This window comes from Aquarana catesbeiana, linkage group LG08 (assembly GCF_042186555.1).
Source record: "Aquarana catesbeiana isolate 2022-GZ linkage group LG08, ASM4218655v1, whole genome shotgun sequence".
NCBI classification, from domain to species: domain Eukaryota; kingdom Metazoa; phylum Chordata; class Amphibia; order Anura; family Ranidae; genus Aquarana; species Aquarana catesbeiana.
The window spans coordinates 20906598-20921425 of record NC_133331.1 but is presented as its reverse complement, the minus strand read 5'-3'; the positions used below and the strand labels follow the sequence as shown (position 1 = coordinate 20921425).

At 43.5% G+C, this 14828-nt stretch overlaps 1 protein-coding gene across 1 annotated transcript in view; it reads right to left on the bottom strand.

Moving 5' to 3' along the window:
- Window positions 1-290: 290 nt before the first annotated feature.
- LOC141105627 (uncharacterized) overlaps window positions 291-14828 on the bottom strand; it is a 150636-nt gene continuing 136098 nt past the window's right edge. Inside the window, exons 9-10 of the mRNA XM_073595586.1 lie at window positions 12038-12141; window positions 291-8020 (exon numbers count right to left, since the gene is read on the bottom strand). Coding sequence (XP_073451687.1) covers window positions 7885-8020; window positions 12038-12141 — 240 coding nt within the window. The 3' untranslated portion in view covers window positions 291-7884. The remainder of the gene's footprint in view (window positions 8021-12037; window positions 12142-14828) is intronic.

Below are 14828 nucleotides of genomic sequence, written 5' to 3'. Positions count from 1 at the left end.
CAGCTCAAGCACCGCATGGCATCTTTTTGCCTGCGTACTTGCATAGCCCCTTGAACGCCTACGGAGCACTACTGGTTCTGAGGACAAAGCACAGGAAGAGGCCATGGAGGAAGAAGAAGAGGAGGGGGTGGAGGAGAGAGGTGTGTCAGAATCACCAGTAGTAGCAGGAAAATGGGGTATGGCTGGAGAAACCTCAGGGGACACGGCACCTCATCCCAAATATAAAATTCGGTAGATAGAGGTCAAGGGGGATTATAGTGGTGCCAACAAATACACATAAGTAAGAGTAGTAAAATATACAAAATACTTTATTAAAATATGTTAATAGATCACACAAACAAGGGATATACAGGTCTACAGAGTTAAAAGTAATGCAGTACACAAATGGATGATGTAAACGGTAAGACCGAATAGGCCTGGTGTTAGCGGCCAGTGATACAGGTAATCAATTCCTACATGTTTCGCCAAGACATTGGCTTCCTCAGGGAAATGATATGAGCCTGTGCCAAAATTGAGAATTTCTAAGTAAAGACAAATAAAGACCAATGAGAGACATAATACAAAATATACACAGGATAACAATAAGAAAATGTGAATAATGAGAAATAATGAATAATGAATGTGTGACATGGTAATACCCCCCGAGTGGGAAGATAAACCCGGCAGTCCAAGTACATACCTCCCAGCCACCAAGAGGTACCAAAGCAGGGGAGGACGCCCCAATTCAGGGTCACAGAAACTGTACCGCATCTATGGCTGTAAGGGGTAGACAAAGACCTAGCAATCAGAAGTCAGAAAATATTAAAACAATGGTTAATTCACCAAAGTAGGATAGACATTATCCCAAACAGAGAGGGTAGGGCTAACAAAGCCTCAACAACTTACAATTTATGAGATAAAATCAATATGACCAAAAGGGGGCGCCTGGAGAGTGTGAAGAGGATTTTGTTAAAAAGGCGATCAAGTGTTCATCGTTAGAGTGTATGTAACTATGGAGGGGAGAAAAGAAAAAAGCACGGAAGAGATCAACCCAAACAAATCAGGGTCGATGAGAAAAAGGGGAGTACGATGTACATGACCAAGGGTGAGAAACATACTCTTACCTGAGTGATTTAAAGAAAGGGGACAAAAAGGCCCAGGAAAACCAACAGACACTCTCTTGGGGATATATAAATCACTGGAGATGGAGAGAGTAATGACACACAGCAGCAGTAGTTTTCAGAGCCTGTTTGTAACCAAATTATATAGGGTCAAAGGTGGACATGATAACCTATCATGACGAAATTCACAGAAGAGCAGAAGGTAAGTAAACATACCGAGTGTATAGTCCGCAATAGTAGCAGGTGCCCCTCATGTCCAGCAGTAGGTATGTGGACGGGCTGGCTTATATATGCCCCCCACACCTGATCGGCGTGGATGATCAGATGAGCGGACAAAAAAGGCTCCCACGCATGCGCCCGCAATGGCAGCCATGGAGCCTACAAGGTCCATGGTGCAGTACGGGAGGTATCCCGGGTCACGTGAGGTGATGTCAGTGAGGCTCAGAAGGGTTCAGGGAATACGCTGTCTGTCAGCAATAGCCGAAAGGCAGCGATTCCGAACCAAAGCACCTGGTGGTGAGGGCGGGTACGAGATGGAAAAGACTGCAGGAACGGGAACAGGGGGTGGGCAAGCACTGGATAAAGTGCTGCCCTTGGGTGTCCATACAGCGAACAGCAGCGCGAGCATAAGGACCAAGAAAGGAGATCCAAGTCCCGCCAGGCATCCGAGGGGGGGCGAGGGATACAGCACAGGGACAACAGGGGAAATCCCAGATCGAGGAGAAAGGGGCGGTGGGGCGCAACTGGGCACAAGATGCCCCCCAACCAAACCTAACACCTAGAGAGAATGGGGGGCAGGTCCCAGGTGCGTCACACCGCGAGTAACCACGTCACGCATCCATAAGTGAACTAAACAAAAATAAACAATTTTAAAGGTGACAGAGAGAAATGCAATAAGTAATACATGAAGATTATTGATGAAACAAATTAATTATATTGTATAAATTGTTATAAGTTACACAGGCAATATGAAATCGTTATGGTTAAAATAAATGGATAGTTGCATGAAAGGGTAAAACCGTGATTTGAGAGACCAAAATCAAGATCCATGGCATAGGAAAAAGGAAAAAATGAATAGAAAGTCCCAGAGATGGAGAAAAGAAGGGAGAGAAAGGGAAAAGAGACGAATGGAAGAACAGGGAGAGAAAGAGGTAAGGGAGAGGAGGAGAAGGTAAACAAAGAAGGGGGGAGGAACTAGGAAATGGGAGGAGGGGGGGAGAAAAAGAAAAAAAAACATATTTAAATAAAGTATTTTGTATATTTTACTACTCTTACTTACCTGTATTTGTTGGCACCACTATAATCCCCCTTGACCTCTATCCACCAGTAGTAGCATTTTGGAGGCGTGGTGGTGGAACAACCTCCAACACTACTGCACCTTGTCCTGCATCCTTCCCAGCTTCCAGCAGTCAGCCAATGCGCCGTGAAACTTAGGAAATGTCCCTGTCCATGCCTGCTGGACCATGAGTCAGCGGTAATATGCACCTTACCGCTGACCACCCTGTCCAGCGAGGCCAAGACATTGCCTTCCACATGCCGGTAGAGAGCCGGAATCGCCTTCCGTGAGAAAAAATGGTGTTTGGGTACCTGCCACTGAGGAAAAGCACATTCCGCAAAGTGCTAGCAATTTTGCCAAGCTAGCATTTAACCGCTGGACATGTGGATGGCTGGGATCGAACTTCTTTCTGCGGTGCAGCAGCTGGGGCAGGGAAATTTTCCTGGTACAATCTGACGTCGGTGTACCGATAGCAGATTGCCCGCAAGTACTTGGCTGTTACACACCTAATTCTACACCTTCATTCCTCTCAGTGCAGGTCTCAGAGAGGACTGAAGGTATAGTAGGGTTGGAGATCCCAGCTGATGAGGAGCAAGGAGAGGTCCTCTTTGTTCTTTGGTGTGGGTCTTTTAGGTATGCTTGCCAACGAACTGCATGGCAGGTCAACATATGTCTGGTCAAGCATGTGGTGCCCAAGCGGGAGATGTTTTGGCCATGCAAGATACGCTAGAGACATATGTTGCAAATAGCAGCGGTGGGATCTGATGCACTCGTCTCAAAAAAGGCCCACACCAAAGAACTTTTGGAATAACAGAGCGCCTTGCACATGCGGAGCTCTGCGGTGTGATGCAGTCAATGTGCTGCCCTTAAGCTGACCCCTGGAGGGCATCCTGCCTCGTTGGTGATGTGCCACCTCCTCCTCCTCCTCCTCCTCCTCTCTCCTATCAGGCACCCACGCCGAGTCAGTGACCTCATCATCCCTTCCCTCCTCATCACTGGAGCAAAGCTGGCAGTATGCTGCAGCTGGGGGAACATGACTGCCAGATTGCTGTCCTTCTTGGGCACCCCCTCTGTCTGGGCTCACGTTACTGCCTTCCTCTAGTTGAGTACCATCATCGGAGCCTTCAAAACGCTGGGCATCCACCTGGAGCATGTACCCAACACTGTGGTCAAACAGTTCGGGGGACTCCTCAGGAGGACATGGTGGGGCTAGGGAAGGAGTGACTGATGCCACTAAGCCGAGGGAAGAGGCCGCATTGGCAGCTGCTTTGCAAGACAAAGTACCCTGAGCCTGGGTGAGAGAGGATGAGGAGGATGAGGACGGCTTGGTCATCCACTCGACCAACATGCGTTCGACTCGAACACGGAGCTCATCCCTATTCAGGGTCTATTACAATATACAAAAACATATTGGGGGCACACCCTAAAATGCGTTTAGATTCAAGATGGTGCTGCTATAAGACCTACAAACAGTACAAAACATATTACAGCGCACACATTCAAGAATGACATTTCCTGCAAGGTTAGTTAAAAACATCTGAACATTATTTTTTTGAATATGTTCAGGTGTTTTTAACTAATGTTCAGGTGTTTTTAACATAAACGCTCACAAACACGCGTTAATTAGCGTTCAGCGTTCTATTTTTTAAATGCATTGTGGGAGTTTGGAGCGCATTGTGGGATTTTTGGAGTGTCCTCTGTGTATTTTTACTAAAAACGCATTAACGCTAACGCTAAAAAACGCTCATAAACGCTCATTAACACTAGTACAAAACGCTGTTAAAAGCTAGTTTTTTCAACCAGCATTTTTCCTGCCAGCAATCTGGCGACAAGAAAAAGCTTTTTTGAGCTCCAGTGTGCATGGAGCCTAAGGCCTCATGCACACTGGACGTTAAAATAACAGTATAAAAACGTCAGTAGCTTTGCAGTGTGTTTTTCAACTTTTTTCAACGTTTTTGCAATAGCGTTTTTTAGCGTTTATTGGCATTTTTTAGCGTTTTTCCGCGTTAACGTTTTTTATCGGTTTTTTTTTTTTTTTTTTGAAAAAAAAAAAATATTTTTTTCCAATGGATCAAAAACGTTAAACGCTGGTGAGCGACGTTTTTGAGCGTTTATCAGCATTAGAGCATTTTTACAGCTGAAAAGCGTCTCTCAGAACCCACTAGTGTTGGGATTTTTTTACTGCTCAAAAACGTTACTGCCCAAAACGGCTAATACATTTAGAACTGCGGGAGGTCAATTTATGCACCATGCATGCTCAAATGGCATTTGCGCTTGTTCAAATGCTTTGGTTCACTGAGCCGGCCAAATCTTAGTAAATGTAAAGCAACGTAAATGCATTTGCATAGGTTGAACGGGCGCACCTCTAAACTTTTTTTTTTTTTTTAACGCTTGTTCCCTTCACGGCTATAATGAAATGTCGGTCCGGCAATACACATAAAAGTTCATTGATAAAAACAGCATTAAGAAAAAAATCCAAAATTAAGAAAAAAAAAAGTGTGGTGTTCCCCCAAAATTCAATACCAGGCCCTTCAGGTCTGGTATGGATATTAAGGAGAACCCCACGCCAAAAAAAAAAAAAAAAATGGCGTGGGGGTGCCCCTCAAAATCCATACCAGGCCCATCAGGTCTGGTATGGATTTTAAGGGGAACCTCGCGCCAAAATTTAAAAAAAAAAATGGCGTGGGGTCCCCCTAAAAATCCATACCAGACCCTTATCTGAGCACGCAACCTGGCAGGCCGCAAGAAAAGAGGTGGGACGAGAGAGCGCCCCCCCTCCTGAACCGTACCAGGCCACATGCCCTCAACATTGGGGGGGTGCTTTGGGGTCCCCCCAAAGCACCTTGTCCCCATGTTGATGAGGACAAGTGCCTCATCCCCACAACCCTTGCCCGGTGGTTGTGGGGGTCTGCGGGCGGGGGGCTTATCGGAATATGGAAGCCCCCTTTAACAAGGGGACCCCCAGATCCCGGCCCCCCATGTGAAATGGTAAGGGGGTACAAAAGAACCCCTACCATTTCACAAAAAAAGTGTCAAAAATGTTAAAAATGACAAGAGACAGTTTTTGACAATTCCTTTATTTAAATGCTTCTTCTTTCCATCTTCTTCGGGTCTTCTTCCTTCTTCCTTCCTTCATCCTTCGGTTTCTTCCTCCATCTTCTTATTCTTCTGCTTCTTCCTCTGATCCTCAGCTTCTTGCTTCGGTGTTCTCGTCCGGCATCTTCCTCCGCGGCGTCTTCTTCCCCGCTTCGTTCTTGGGCCGCTCCGCATCCATGATGGGAGGCTCCCACTGTGTGACGCTTCTCGTCTTCTGACACTTCTTAAATAACAGAGGGTGGGGCCCTCTGAAGCACGGTTCTGTTATATAAGTGAAGACCGGGCCACCGCTAGCAAAAGAGCAGAAGATAGCGGAGGAGCCTGGCAGAAGAACCAGAGGCCTGGAGAAGAGGCCAGGGAGCAGGAGAAGAACCGGATACCGGGAGAAGAGGCCAGACACCGGGAGAAGATGCGGAGAAGAGGGCGGAGAGCGCGGAAGAGACCCCTGAAGTTGGAAGAAGACCCCCCGGAGCTGCCTAATAAAGTACTTTCAAAACCTGTCTAGTGTGTTTTTTTATTGACACTTTTTTTCCCTAGGTGAATGGGTAGGGGTACCATGTACCCCATACTCATTCACATAGGGTGGGGGCCGGGATCTGGGGGGCCCCTTATTAAAGGGGGCTCCCGGATTCTGATAAGCCCCCCACCCGCAGACCCCGATAACCAACGGCCAAGGTTGTCAGGAAGAGGCCCTTGTCCTCATCAACATGGGGACAAGGTGCTTTGGTATGGGGGGGGCCACAGGGCGCCCCCCTTCCCCAAAGCACCCATCCACCATGTTGAGGGCATGTGGCCTGGTATGGTTCAGGAGGGGGGGGCGCTCGCTCGTCCCCACCCCCTTTCCCGACCGGCTGGGCTGCGTGCTTGGATAAGGGTCTGGTATGGATTTTGGGGGGGACCCCCATGCCATTTTTTCGGTGTGGGAGGTTCCCCTTAAAATCCATACCAGACCAAAGGGCCTGGTATGCACCCAGAGGGGGAACCCATGCCGGTTTTTCTCACGCTGCTTTAATAAGAAGATGTGTTTTTCCTATTGCAGCGAGCGCTAGATGTACCTCGCCGAGAACCAGCGCGATGGCATTGCGCTGGAAACATTATCGCGTGTAGGTACTGCTGTGTGTGTGCCGGTTCACACGCTCAATTAAAGGATTTATCCAGCGCACCAAATAAGGTCTGAACCAGTGCAGTGCATTCATCTTAGTAAATGACCCCCTATGTGTGCATGGACACACATGATGGAGAGTTTAATGAATGTAGAAAAAAACGTCTACAGCCAAAAACAGCTGCTGTAAAAATGTCCAAAAACGTCCAGTGTGCATGAGGCCTAATATGTTTTGTACTGTTTGTTGGTCTTATAGCAGCACCATCTTGAATCTAAACGCATTTTAGGGTGTGCCCCCAAATATGTTTTTGTATCCCAAGATACAGCCAGCGGCCATAGCCGCTCACTGTATCACTCGGCCCCGCCCCTCGGCACTCCACGTCATTGGATGTGATTGACAGCAGCGCGAGCCAGTGGCTGCGCTGCTTTCAATCCATCCACTCTAGCCAATCAACAGCCAGGCTGAGCGGCGAAGAGGATGTCGGGGGGCAAGTGCGGGACTTTCGAGGGGTCAGGTAAGTAAAACGGGGGGGCTGCATTGTCGGATGTTTTTTAAGGCAAATGTGTGTGCAGCCTATTGCATCAGTGTGTGCACCCCGAAAGCTCAAACACACATGCGTGTGCATACATAAATATATGTACGTGTAAATATATGGGACGGTGTCAGTAGAGCAATGGACGATGTCAGTTTTTATATATTTTTATTCTTTACAATTTTTTTTTTCCTTTACAATTTTTTTTTTCTTTACAATTTTTTTTTTCTTTACAATTTTTTTTCTTTTTTTCCTTTACATTTTTTTTTTCTTTTCCACTTACAATTTTTTTTTCTTTACAATTATTTTTTTTCCTTTACAATTTTTCAATTTTTTTTTCTTTACATTTTTTTTTCTTTACAATTTTTTTTTCTTTACAATTTTTTTTTTCCCTTACAATTTTTTTTTCTTTACAATTATTTTTTTTTCCCTTTACAATTTTTCATTTTTTTTTTCTTTACAATTTTTTTTCCCTTACAATTTTTTTTTCTTTATGTTTATTTTTTTTTTCTTTACAATTTTTTTTTTCCTTTACATTTTTCTATTTTTTTTTCTTTACATTTTTTTTTTTTTTTTTTTTTATAGGAGCCCTGTTAGGGAGCTTTGGTGAAATATCAGAGGTCTAATCAGGGGCAATCTGCAACCCACATGGGGTGGTTAGGGTGTGCCCAGGCACACCTGGCACACCCTGTGCGCACGCCTATGCATTAAGGTGAAAAAACGTTTACGTTTACAACCCCTTGAAGTTCCATCAAGCAGTGTTCAAAGGTACACAAATCATTCCAGCAGATCCAGCTTCTTGTAACAAATCCACTTGTTTTGATCTTCTCCACTTCCACTTATAACACCTTCATGATTCAGGAAAACATGCTCTGAATGACCAGGGGGTAGGTCCAATCTTGTGATATTAAAGCTGAAAAAAACATATTAGGTATTAATGTTCTGTTATTTTAAAAATTAAATACATGATAGATCTCTATTTAAAAGGAATGTAAAGTGACTTTACATTTTCTCCCTGTGTTCACTGGAGGACAGCATAGAAGTCTATTCCTTAACATGTGGATATAGCTCATACTTTAAGGAAGTTTCAGCTGTCCAGAGTCATAGGGATTACAAGAAACCCCTAACTTTTTACTCCATTTCACCATCTGACGTTTTCAGACTATGCAGGTTCAGTTAAAGGTGCAACTGAGGTTGATTCTTTTTTCACTCTGAATTAAGGGGAGCTGTTTGACTATTCTTTCTCTAGACAGAAAGAAGCCATTGGCAGCCTTATTGAGGGGCTTTCAGTCTAGATCCACATGTTAATTTTTCAGAAGAATACAGACTTTACCACAATGTATGTCAATGGATGATCATCTGTTCATTCGACTACATCCATGTCCATTCAGGTCTGTTTTTTTTTTTTAAAAGGAGCAACCAACGTCCAGATCTGTTGAAACAGAACAGATGTAAATGGATGTCATCTGTTCTGTTTATGTCTGTTTTCTGTTTAATACTTTTGTCACCTCTGATTGGTCTCGGCAACAACTAAGAAACAATGGATGCAAAAACGGATGTAGACTGTACTGAACACAGATGTGCAAACTGATGTAAACTGAATACGTTTCTTCTTTGAAAAAACATGACTGAATGCATGACGTCCATGTGAAAGGGGCCTAATGCCCTGTACATATGATAAGATTTTCCAATGTAAAATGTGTGATAGGACCTTGTGTGATAGGACCTTGCTCCATCACACATTTTCCATAGGAATTTCCGACACACAAAGTTTGAGAGCAGGCTAAAAAATTTTCCGACAACAAAATCCGTTGTCGGAAATTCCGATCGTGTGTCCACAAATCTGACGCACAAAGTGCCACGCATGCTCAGAATAATTTAAAAGACGAAAGCTATTGGCTACTGCCCCATTTATAGTCCCGACGTACGTGTTTTACGTCACCGCGTTCAGAACGATCGGATTTTCCGACAACTTTGTGTGACCGTGTGTATGCAAGACAAGTTTTAGCCAACATCCGTCTGAAAAAATCCATGGATTTTGTTGTCGGAATGTCTGATCAATGTCCGACCGTGTGTACGGGGCATAAGGCTGAAAATCCCACTGGTATTTGTAAGGGCTTAGCATCTATTGTATTGTATTGTACTGCAGACTGAAACGCTCTTCTAAAGTCTCCCCTGATCATCATCAGTTTGGTGACCTGCTGCCCAGAGAACAGAGATAGCCTGATCAGCTCCTTTCTGTTTCCAGGTAGTGCTCCACCCCATATCATTTTCCTGGGAAATCGATCCCAGGCTACCCTTGGTGGATCTGCCTATCTCTCATTTTAAAAAGGCAATGGTTATTCCCATCAAGGAATTCTGCTTCCTTTATAGATCTGAAAGAAGAATAACTTGAAATATCTCTATAGATTTCATAAAGTAAGCAAACAATATAGTGCTAAAATCACTAGTAGCGCTGTGAAAAAACTATAAACAAATAAAACGGAAAAAAAAAAAAATATAATATAATATAAAAACGTCCACTGTACTAAAGCTGGTTCACACTGCCGCGGCCTCAAAGTTGTGCAACTTACGGTGCGACTTTGCCAGGCAACTTTCTGGCGATTTGAGTACTACTTGATGCGACTTTGAAGCAACTTAGAAGTAACTTTGAAGCAAATTTCAGGGAGTGCCTGGGTAAACTTCCTGTAATGTCAGATTCAAATCACATCAATATAGATGAGGATGCGACTTGAAGGCGACTTCCATTAAAGTCTATGGGTACAAGTCTGATAGAAGTTGCTTTGAAGTAGTTCAGGAACCTTTTCTAAAGTCAGAGTGACTCCAGTAGTGCCAAGACAGCTCTCATTGACTAACATAGGATTTCACATGTCACGTGACTTGGGGTCTCACAAATCGGATTCCAAGTCAGAGCAGTATGAAACAAGCCCAAGAGTCTGTGCATAAAGTCCCAAGAAATGTTGAAGTAATTTTATATACACAAAGGTCACTCCTGTGTCTTTTTTCCACCATAAACATATACCACTAATGGTGCCTTCAGTGAATACCACCAATCACCCCAATCCAGTGTAACTCACCAGATCCTATTGCCTCTCATATTTCAGGTAGGCAAAAGCGCTTTAGAACAGCATCCAGACTAGTTTCGCGTCTCCTTAACAAACACCCCTCCGTCAGAACTCTGCTTTCAGTGCAATAGGCTCATAACACGTAAGGAAAAAAATGCTTCCAAAAGTGTAATAAAATCCCAAACTCCTCTATTTTATTCCATAAAAAAATCAGGCTCAGACAGATTCTTGAAACTCAGCATATCACATATGACATACTGTATTTATCGGCGTATAACACGCACAGGCATATAACACGCACCTTCATTTTAAGAGGGAAGTTTCAGGAAAAAAAACTTACATTTGAAGCAAAGTAAGGGTCAGTGCCCATCAATACAGCTTTATCAGTGCCGATCTGCAGCCTCGTCATTGCCCATCATTGCAGCCTGATCAGTGCCCATCTGCTACCTTGCCCATCTGCAGCCTTGCCCATCATTGCAGTCTGATCAATGCCCATCGCAGCCTAATCAGTGTGCATTCGCAGCCTTGTTACTGCCAAAATAGACAGAGCCGGATCTCCTATGTACTCTGCGTCACGCCCAGTCCTGCCCCTTGGCCTGACTCCTATGATGGACATAACACCAGTCCAATTGCGGGACATCAGTGCTAGGAGGCGGGTCTGGCTGTGACTGCGGGCCGAGCTGAGTACACATGAGATTGCAGCTCTGTCTATTTTGGCGGCGCTTGTTTCCTTCTTCCCTTCCAAGGACCTATATCAGCATATAACACGCACACACACGATTTTCCCCTGATTTTAAGGAGGAAAAAAGTGCATGTTATATGCTGATAAATATGGTAATTCACATGACTGCTGTATGTACATTAAATCAGTAAACTCAGAAAGCCGCTGGGATATCACCATTATACTTGACCACTCGTCTGACATCACTTCTGCTAAGTCACTTCCTGTTTATGCCCATCCACATCCTGACATGTTTCCTCTTTACCAACTTCTTCCAAGTGATCTTGGAAGAAGTCGGTAAAAACAAAACATGTTGGGATGTGGATGGGCGTAAACGGGAAGTGACGTAGCGGAAGTGATGTGTCGGGAAGTGATGTCAGACTAGTGGCTGAGGAAATGGTGATGAGATCCCAGTGGCTTATAAGAGTTTTGGATTGTATTACAATATTGGAAGCGTTTTTCTTCCTTGCATATCATGAACCTATTGTTACACTGAAAGCAGAGTTCTGAAGGATGGGTATTTGTTATGGATAGGCAAAACTAGTCTGGATGCTGTTCTAAAGCGCTTTTGCCTACCTAAAATATGAGAGGCAATAGGATCTGGCGAGTTACACTGGATTGGAGTGATTGGTGGTATTCACCGAAGGCACCATTAGTGGTAAATGTTTAAACTGGATGAAGATACAGAAGTGAACTGTGTTTATAAAATTACTTCAACGTTTCTTGGGGCTTTATGCACTGGACTCTGGATGCTGTGTTTTAAGGTTTTTTTTTAAACTTTGAGCACAGTTAACTTTATTGTATATATATTTTTTCACTATTTTTTTTCCTTTATTTGTATATGTTTTTTCACGGCGCTACTAGTGATTTGAGCACTATATTGTTTGATTATTTATATGATATTTGTTTACAGAGGGGTTAAAGCAGCAGCAGTGATTTTTTGGAGGATGTTTTACATTTTATTCTACAGATACAGTATATGGGTTATGTACTAGAGGACAAGCAATAATTTGCTCTAAAGTACAAACTAATGCAATAAAATCTTTCTACTAGTTTCCAGGAAAATAATGGGTAGCTGAAACAAAAAATGTTGACCCAAATTTGACCTTAGAACCAGCATTTACACTTTTAATATTAAACTTACATTGTTTCTGAGTACGGGGTGTTATTGGTCCAGACCCAGACATTTTCTACTCTACTCAGTCCAATCCAATGATTGCCTTTACCTCTGTGGTCATTTAATACCCTCTAGAAGACAGAAAAAGGCATGGTTAAAAAAAAAAAAAATCTTAGAAGTGACTTTCACAAAATGAATTCATATTAACACTACACACAGTTAAGACTATCTGCAAAATTCTGCCTGATGTATAAACCTCAACAGCCTACATTCATACAATTGATCTTTATGCATTGTGTCAGTAATGTTTTACAAATGGCATTTGTATTCACTTGTGTAAAGTTATGGAGGCATAGTGATATTTCAGCACCCTGTCTTATAGTACTTACCAGGGTTGCTAAATAGTCGGTCTGCAGTTTTATAAAACAGATTGTCAACAGAGAAGCCTCACAGGTATGTTTATTTACTTTAGTTTGAATTCTGGATTTGTACAAAGCGGTTTCTGTAAAAACTCTTTTATGTGCTCATAATAATTTCAACTGCAAAATTCTTTCACAAAATTCTTAACAAATATTTTCTTTTTTTAATAAGAAAAAGTTATCTTTAAATCGCTAAAAAAATAGGATTTTTAAAACAGCTTACCTGTAAAATCCTTTTCTTGGAGTACATCATAGGACACAGAGCCTCAAGTAATTACTTAGTGGGTTATGGGCCTACCTTCAGGTGTTGACACTGGTATAACCAATACAGAAAGTTGACTCCCCTATATAACCCCTCCTCCTTCCAGGAGTCCTCAGTTTTTGTAGCCAAGCAATATAAGCAATATACTCTCACCCCATAAAACAGAGGGGCGGGAACTCTGTGTCCTATGATGTACTCCAAGAAAAGGATTTTACAGGTAAGCTGTTTTAAAAATCCTATTTTCTTTATCGTACATCATAGGACACAGAGCCTCAAGTAATTACTTGGTGGGATGTCCCATAGCAATGCTACTTGAGGGGAGGGAGACACAACCCGTAGGGCACCCCCAGACCTTGAGGAATTATACTGCTGCCTGCAGCACACTGCACCCGAAGGCGATATCCTCATTCCATCTTACATCTACTTAATAAAATTTTGTAAATGTATGCACTGAAGACCAAGTCGCAGCCTTGCAGATCTGAGACATGGAGGCCTGGTGACGCACTGCCCAAGAAGCACCAACCGCTCTGGCAGAGTGCGCCTTAACTTGAAAAGGGGGAATCTTTCCCTTTAAATCATAAGTTTGAATTATAACCTGCCAAATCCACTTAGCCACAGTGGATTTTGACGCTGCCTGTCCTTTAGGACCCTCTGGCAGAATAAATAAGACATCAGTCTTACGAATCTGAGCAGTTTTCTTTAAATAGATCTTCACTGCTCTCCCCACATCAAGACAATGTAGTGACTTTTCTTCTTTGGAACATTGTTTTGGAAAAAACGATGTCAGGACAATATCTTCATTCAGATGAAAGCCTGAAACCACTTTTGGCAAAAAGCCTGGACGAGGGCGTAACACCACTCTGTCCTCATGAATAACCAACATGGTTTTGGAAAAAAACGGCAGGACAATATCTTGGTTCAGGTGGAAACCTGAGACCACTTTTGGTAAAAAACCTGGACGAGGGCCCAACACCACTCTGTCCTCACGAATAACCAAATATGGCTCTTTACAGGAAAGAGCAGCCAATTCTGAAACCCTCCTTGCTGAGGATATAGCAACCAAAAATATCAGCTTCCTAGTCAGAAGGACTAAGGGAACATGCTGTAATGGTTCAAATAGCGGTTCTTGTAACACTGACAAAACTAAATTCAAGTCCCAAGGGCTTAAGGGTGATTTAACTGGCGGATTAATCCGCATCACTCCTCGCATGAAACCCCGGACTAAAGAATGCATAGCAAGTGGTCTTTGAAATAAAATTGATAAGGCTGAGACTTGGCCCTTAATAGTACTCAGGGTCAACTTCATCTGTACGCCTACCTGAAGAAAGGCAAGAATTCTGCCTATAATATATCTCCGAGGGTGCCAACCCTTGGATTCACACCAGGAAACATAAGCTTTCCAGACTCTATAATATATAGTTCTAGAAGCTGGCTTCCTAGCATTAAAGTAGAAATAACTGCCCTGGAAAACCCACGTTTCTTCAGAATGTGGGTGACAATAGCCAGGCCGTTAAATTTAGCATTCGTAAAGTAGGATAAAATATCGGCCCCTGTGAGAGCAGGTCTGGCCTTTGTGGAAGGGACCACAGATCCTCCACTGCCATCTTTATGACCTCTGCATACCATGACCTTCTGGGCCATGCTGGTGCTGCCAGAATTACCGGTTTTCTTTCCAGCTTGATCCTGCAAAGAAGTCAAGGCAGCAACTGAATAGGGGGAAATGCATAGATCAGTAAAAGCTGATCCCACAGTATCATCAACGCATCTGTTCTGCATGCGACTGGATCCTTTGTTGTGGACACAAAGTTGACTAACTTTATGTTGCACTGGATGCCGGAGTCCCCCATCCTTGACAAACAGCCCGAAACATGTCGGGGTGAATAGACCATTCCCCTGGGAATAATCTGCTGGCGGCACATGTAGTGCGCGTGCCAATTCTCTATTCCCGGAATGAAGACTGCCGATGGGCACGGAATATTTCTTTCTGCCCAAGTTAGAATATGGTTCACTTCTCTCTGCACTGAGAGATTCTTGGTGCTCCTTTTGGTGATTGATATAGGCCACAGCCGTGCCATTGACGGATTGGATCCTGTCGGGACAATCCCTTAACCTGGAAGTCCAGGCTTTTAGAGCCAGA